This window comes from Diplotaxodon limnothrissa, linkage group LG4, assembly GCF_057381915.1.
Source record: "Diplotaxodon limnothrissa isolate DT_005_m linkage group LG4, D_limnothrissa_male_GT1.1, whole genome shotgun sequence".
Taxonomy (NCBI): Eukaryota; Metazoa; Chordata; class Actinopteri; order Cichliformes; family Cichlidae; genus Diplotaxodon; species Diplotaxodon limnothrissa.
The window spans coordinates 23,572,908-23,580,046 of NC_140599.1; the positions used below are offsets into that span (position 1 = coordinate 23,572,908).

At 52.8% G+C, this 7,139-nt stretch overlaps 2 protein-coding genes across 3 annotated transcripts in view; one reads left to right on the forward strand and one right to left on the reverse strand.

The window, feature by feature from the left end:
* The window catches only part of adgrl1a (adhesion G protein-coupled receptor L1a), a 56,382-nt gene extending 55,270 nt beyond the window's left edge, over positions 1 to 1,112 (reverse strand). For both annotated transcript variants that reach the window (XM_085352590.1, XM_085352589.1), the window contains exon 1: positions 1,043 to 1,112. In XM_085352590.1, the coding sequence (XP_085208716.1) occupies positions 1,043 to 1,112 (70 nt within the window). The remainder of the gene's footprint in view (positions 1 to 1,042) is intronic.
* Positions 1,113 to 3,794: 2,682 nt separating this feature from the next.
* On the forward strand, positions 3,795 to 5,372 carry LOC146633855 (uncharacterized). The gene has a single exon (XM_085351889.1). The coding sequence runs from the start codon at positions 3,795 to 3,797 to the stop codon at positions 5,370 to 5,372; it is 1,578 nt and encodes a 525-aa protein (XP_085208015.1).
* Positions 5,373 to 7,139: the final 1,767 nt, after the last annotated feature.

Here is a 7,139-nt window from a genome sequence, read left to right on the forward strand (position 1 = left end):
CCAGGTCATGCAGATAGGTGGAGGCTTATTTTCATACAAATATATACACCCACAAGTAAAACACAAAGCAACATGATGCCAGTGGCCTAATGGAACACAACATGGGCCACACAGATCTGATGCAACCAAAGGAGAAAAAAGAATAGCTTCTCAAATTAGAGCCACACCTGTCCAATCATAGCTTTCACTGGGGAACTGTTAAATCCAATATTGATATCAGCACTAATATGAAAACACACCTTACTGTTCCCCACTTTCTTCATCGCTAGCTCCTCCCTGCGGTAACCATGTGTCCTTAAGCTCCTCCTCTTCATTCTGGCTGTCCATCACCCAGCGGCTCATTGGCACAGAGTTGACGGAGAACATACAGCAGATGGTGTGCTGCTGTCTGTGTGGCAGGCCACTAGCAGGACACCCAGCAGCCCCTCCTTTCCCTCCTCGGCCCGCTGCCTACCCCTGCAATTCCCGTTCCTTCCCTCATACATATCTTCCAACAAATACACAACACCCTCCAGCATCACTTCATCCCATCCAGGTCACCTGCTGCCAAGCTTACAACAGCTAGCGCACATGCGACACAAAACGAAACATCTTATGGTACATGGCACATTCAAGGAGGTCACACATATGGCACCATTACATGCACGGATTCCCCCTTATTCTCTTGCCACGCTCCAACTAACATCAAGATGACAAGAAATTTTATTGACATTCTCACATCCACCTTGCTCAGACACTCTCTCTCTCTGTCTCCTGTAGAGAGAGTTCAGTTAATGAAGTGCAGCTTTTCTAGCCTGGTCAGCAAGTCAATACACTTACAACCTTTATCACATGTATAAATATTGCATCCTCATTTGCAGTAACCTCAGGCCAGGCCGGCTACAAGTAACGGTGAAACCAACAGAAGCTTACGGTGTGTAAAACAGTCTAAGCTGGCTCGTTGAGTTAAAACAGAATCTTAACGCATAAATTCTGAATCCAGATGCACACATGTGCACTCGTCATGATATAGACAACACTAGAGAATTTTTATATTACATACCCTGTGAGGATGGAGCAATGTTGCTGGAAGCCACAGCACAAGTGAAGACGATCCAGACTGCAAGAGCCATGCTTGAGGCCGAGAAGTGTAAGGAACTGGTCTAGGTGGTCAGAGGTGGTCAGCAGGCACAGGTGAGTTGGGGGGCACTTCCTCAGCTTACACCCACTTTGAGGGTGAACCTGCAGGCAAAGGGGAAAGAAAAAACACGGAATTAGGAGCCTCTTTAAATTCTGTATGTGCATACGTCAAGAAAAAGGAAATTATTTTTTCTTCTCTGTACAGCATTTAAATGAGAGAAGAGGAGAGGAGAGGAGAGGAGAGGAGAGAGGCTCCCCCTGTGGTGGTCAGGTAGAATGATCAGTTGGGAAATCGGAGGCCATTTTGTGCAAGATGGCTTGGCAACAGCTGTTGCCACTACCAGCTCATCACTCTCAAGTGTTTGGACGCTTGATTGAATCAGACTTGCTACATATGTTTTGGGGCTGTTAACAGAGTTATTTTCACGTGAAAAATGCATGTCTTCTCTATGTGTGCGTGTGTTTGTGTTTGCAGGCGTGCATACAAATCGAGACAGTGAAAAGCGGTGACTCAGTCAGCGGTGCTGCGGGGCTCACACATCTCATTTGCCTAATGAAATAAATCACAATCTGGAACTTGAGCTCTGATTTTTTGACAGTGGAGCCTGCTCTGCCCCTTCAGGGGCTAGAAGGCAGAGAACAGTAAAGATGGTATCGTTATAGCTAACACTGCTCCTGCTGAGTTTGCTGATGGAGCAGACAGATTGGTCTACATCTCTTTGTGTTGTATGAGTGTTTGTTTGTTTTAGTGGGGAGCCGGTTGCTTTGTCTTATTTCATTTACTGCATGATACACACACATGCTCTCTCACACACACGCTGGGATACTGTATGGAGCTTTTATTGACTCCATTCATTTTCTGTGCTCTATACCAGTTTCAACTAACCTACAGTCAGCACTTCACTCTTGCTACCAATCAGCCACATAACATAACGCATGCTGAATATTATTTAAGTCCACTCAAGAACACCACCAGAATACACACTTGTGACTTATCAGGGTCTGGATACAAGATATGTCTGCAGTATGTGGCATTGGGGCTCTAGTAGATTTGGGGACATCATGGATGGCTTTGCTCCATGGTATGGTCTGTTGAGTTTGGATTTGGGATCAGTGCTTTGGCTTTTCTGGTTGTATTTCTTGGGTTTCCTCAGGCACTTTTTTGCAGTATGAGTGCATTTTCCAGCTTGGTGGTGCCAACACCATGAGCAGGATGCTTTGCTCAATTTTTTTTAGCTTTCTGGGATGTGTCAATGTAACATTCAGATGTAGAGCATCAACTTTTCCGTTCACTTTGGCTTTCAACAGTTTTAATGTTGTGGTCGATGGTCTATTGTGACAGTTTTAGCTCCACATATTTGTGTGAGATAAAAAAAAAAACGAATCCTAATCTAGAGCCAAACTTTCCAAATGCAAGAAAATAAATCTCGCTTAATCACACACAAAAGATCAAACATAAAAATGCATGATTGTGATAAATCTTTAAGATGACAGATTTAGTGCATATTGCAGACTATGTGACATCCTCAAATAGTTCAGAGAAATTTTTATCATACTATGTGTATATCTGTACAAAAATAAATGTAATCCTAATCTTGATTATAAACCTGAACTTAGAATACAAAACAGACAGTTGGGATTATAAAAGTCCCTGCATTTTTCATTTATCAAAGCTTTTCATCCTGCTAAATATGTCAACACACACAACATCACGCAGGCATGGCAGTGCTTTTCATCTGGTAGCAAAGACGGCAGGGCGTGAGCGGCTTCGCCCCTCTCTTTATCATCGCTGATTTGGTTTTTCCTTCGACCTCTCCAGCCCCGCCTCTTTGTGACCTTCTCTGATATTTAACCTCTTCCCCAGTGGCAATGCAGGCCCACAACCTGCCCGGGTGTCGCTGCATGGATTAGTATGTTGGATATCGCAGAGTACAAGCAAGGCAGAGAGAGAGAGATGCAGAGAGCAAATAGCAAAGAGGGAGAGAGAATAAAAGCAGAACTGAGTGGCAAGCACATTCACAGCAGCTGTTCTTTGCACCAGCGCTTATTTCTATCATACACTGTATGCACAACACACAGACACACACACACAACCTCTGAACTAATGCAGCTTGTGCCTTAATTTGAGTGTTGTGTGACCACCCTCTATGATCAGCAGTTGAGAGAAAAGGACATGCTCAGAGGGAGGGCAGGAGGGACAAAGAAAAAGTAGAAGAGCAGTAAACAAACAGCAATAGACATGCAATGTACTACTCAGCTCCACAGCTCTCACGGCATTTACTCTCAAGCTATCCCGCAGCCCCCACCTCATCCCCAATCTCGCTTTATCATTGATGGTCAAAAAGTGATTCCATTCAGTGCAATGACACGCATTTGTTTTTCCTACCAACATTTGTGCTTCAGTGTAAGAAAAATCTGTCTTTTCTCCTTGTGGCGGAGGCGTGGCCCCGGGCGCAGCTGCAGGGGAGGAGTGGAGCGGAAGGCTCATCAGGGCGGCGCTGCGAGGCCGGTAAGAACAGCTGATGTTGTTTATGGACTGATGATGGTCTCCCTCCGCTGTGTTTATAGTGAGACGAGGAGGAGCGGCCAGGAGAGAGATCAGCTGGGCTCGTGAGCTGTCAGACTGTCAGACTGTGTGACTGAGTCAGCTGTCAAAACAACAAACACTTGAATAAATGTGGAAGTTGGCTGTACCTACCTGTGTGTGCGTGTGTCTGTGCCTGGTGTATTCCACAAGTGGTGCCGAAACCCAGGAAAGTGCCGGTGGGGAAATGTCCGACCCACAGGCCGCGCCACCCGCCCAGCCTCTGCAATTCTTGGCGCAGATGCTGGCGGAGATGGCGACGATGAGCCGGGATCAGGCGGCCGACCAGCGTGCCCACCTGGCCGCGCTGCGGGAGCAGACGGACCGGCAGACGCAAGTTCTGGAGCGGCTGGTCGGGGCCGCTGCCACGCCGAAGCCCTCGCCACTGTCGGTGGCGGTGCCCCGGATGGGGGACGGGGACGACCCACAGGTTTTTTTGGAGACCTTCCGTGCCACGGCGGAGGCTTGCCAATGGCCGCGGGAGGAGTGGGCTCCGCGGCTGCTCCCCCTGCTGTCCGGGGAGGCACAAACAGCGGCCCTGAGTCTGCCTCCGGCGTCGAGGAGCAGCTTCGCGGACGTGAGCCGGGCGGTGGTGGACAGGCTAGGGCTCACCGCCGAAGACCACCGCCGGCGGTTCCGGGCCTGTCGGCTGGCTACAACGGACCGACCATTCGCCTGGGCCCGGCAGCTGCGCGACGCGGCGGTACGCTGGCTGCAACCGGGAACATCGGAGGGGGAGACGAAGCTGGTGGACAAGGTGGTGCTGGAGCAGTTCACGGAGGGATTGCCAGCGGAGACGGCGAGATGGGTCCGGTGCCACCGGCCCGCAAGCTTGGAGGTAGCGGTGACGCTGGCGGAGGACCACCTTGCCGCTGGAGCAGGGGAACCCGGGGACGCCGGACGGAGGCCGAACAAACAGGCCCCGGTGCCGGCCCCGAGGCGCCGTGTGCCGGCACCAGGGCAGGCAGAGTGGCTGCCGGCGCTGAGCCCCACTAACCCTTTCGCGGCGTTGGTGCCGTCCAGGGCAGCCGAGCCAAGTGGAGCCGCCCCCGAGCCACGGAGAGCAGCACAGACGCCGGGGCCGGAGTGTTGGAAGTGCGGGCAGCCGGGGCACCTGAGGAGGGATTGTCCGCTTATGGAAGTGGGGCAGGTGTTTCGTGTTGCTGGCGCCCCAGCACCCTCCCCCGGTCCAGGAGGGACATACAGTATTCCGGTAAGGACTCGAGGGGGTATACGCCAGGCGTTGGTGGACACGGGCTGCACGCAGACCCTCGTACACCAAAGCTTGGTTCGCCCCGGGGCATTGCTGGAGGCAGAATGGGTGGAGGTGAGGTGTGTGCATGGTGACGTTCACAGGTATCCCATAGTGCCGCTGTTATTAAAGTATAAGGGCAAAACGCATAGAGTAACGGCGGCGGTTAGCCCGCGCCTGTCGCACCCCCTGATTCTGGGTACCAATTGGCCGGGGTTTCATCAGCTACTGGGACAGTACGCGGGGGTGCGATCACGACCGGAAGCGGGGTGTAGCGTGTGCGCGGCGTTCAGCGGTGACGCGGGGTCGTCCGACACTGACTCCGGGGGGGAGGAGCCCCGGAAGTGTCCCCCATGGGTGATTTCCCACTGGAGCAGTCTCGTGACGGCACCCTACGCTCAGCCTTTGACCAAGTGATGGCTATTGATGGTCACGTGGTGCGCCCTGAGGCCGCGCAGACCTACCCGTGTTTCGTCTTATTAAACGACCGATTATATCGAGTGAGTCGTGACACTCAGACAGAGGAAACACACACCCAGTTGTTGGTGCCGCAGGGCCGCCGGGAAACGCTTTTCCAGGCGGCCCACTATAACCCCATGGCAGGGCATATGGGCTATGAGAAAACTCTGGAGCGAATAACGGCCCGATTTTATTGGCCGGGCATCCGAGCGGATGTGCGCCGCTGGTGCGCGTCCTGCCCGGACTGCCAACTTGTTAACCAGCCGGCCATACCGAAGGCGCCGCTGCGCCCTCTCCCCCTCATTGAGGTCCCGTTTGAGCGCATCGGCATGGACCTCATCGGGCCGTTTCACCGGAGTGCACGCGGCTACCGCTTTGTGTTAGTCTTGGTGGATTACGCAACGCGGTACCCGGAAGCAGTTCCGCTGCGCACCATCTCTGCAAAGAGTGTGGCGCAGGCACTGTTTCAGGTCATCTCCCGAGTCGGAATCCCGAAAGAGATACTGACTGACCAGGGCACGTCGTTTATGTCTCGTACACTGCGGGAACTGTACGAATTACTGGGCATTAAATTTATTCGGACCAGCGTCTACCACCCTCAGACTGACGGGCTGGTGGAGCGGCTGAATAAGACTTTAAAGTCCATGATTCGGAAGTTCATTAACGAGGATGAACGCAATTGGGATCACTGGCTAGACCCTCTGTTATTCGCAGTGCGGGAGGTGCCCCAGGCCTCCACGGGATTTTCTCCCTTTGAACTGCTGTTCGGCAGGAGGCCACGTGGGGTGCTCGACCTGATTAAAGAAAGCTGGGAGGACGGTCCGAGCCCCGCCAAAAATGAGATTCAGTACGTGTTGGACCTGAGAGCAAAACTCCACACTTTGGGGAGGTTGTCACGGGAGAATTTGCTCCAGGCTCAGCAGCGTCAGCAACGCCTGTATGACAGAGGGGCTAGGCTCAGGCAATTTTCACCGGGAGATAAAGTGCTTGTGTTACTCCCTACTTCCAGCTCGAAGTTGCTCGCCAAGTGGCAAGGACCCTTTGTGGTCACACGGCGAGTCGGGGACGTGGACTATGAGGTCGCTCGGTCGGACAGGGGAGGAGCCACGCAGATTTATCACCTCAATCTCCTCAAACTGTGGCGAGAGGTTGAAACCGCTTCTCTGGTGAGCTTGGTGAAGGAGAGAGATGAGTTGGGGCCTGAGGTGCCAAATTCTATCATTCCCGCCTCCCTCCCTTGTGATGACCATCTCACACAGGCCCAGAGAGCGGATGTTGTCGCGTTGCAACAGCGTTTTGCGGACGTGTTCTCCCCCCTGCCCGGCCGGACGTCCCTCATCGAGCACCATTTCGTGACGCAGCCTGGCGTGACGGTGCGTTCACGGCCCTACAGGCTCCCGGAGCACAAGCGAAAAATCGTGCAGAGGGAATTGGCGGAAATGCTGAGGATGGGAGTAATAGAAGAGTCGCACAGCGCCTGGTGTAGCCCCATCGTTCTGGTGGCGAAGAAGGATGGGTCTATACGGTTCTGTGTCGACTATCGCAGGGTGAACAAAGTGTCACGCTTTGATGCCTACCCCATGCCTCGGGTCGACGAGCTCCTGGACCGGTTAGGCACGGCCCGCTTTTTCACGACACTGGACTTAACCAAGGGCTATTGGCAGATTCCCTTGTCTGCCGAGGCCAGGGAGAAAACGGCCTTCTCCACTCCGTACGGTTTGTACC

Coding starts and splice junctions, on each gene's coding strand:
- LOC146633855 (XM_085351889.1), top strand. CDS start 3,795: ATGTGGAAGTTGGCTGTACCTACCTGTGTGTGCGTGTGTCTGTGCCTG.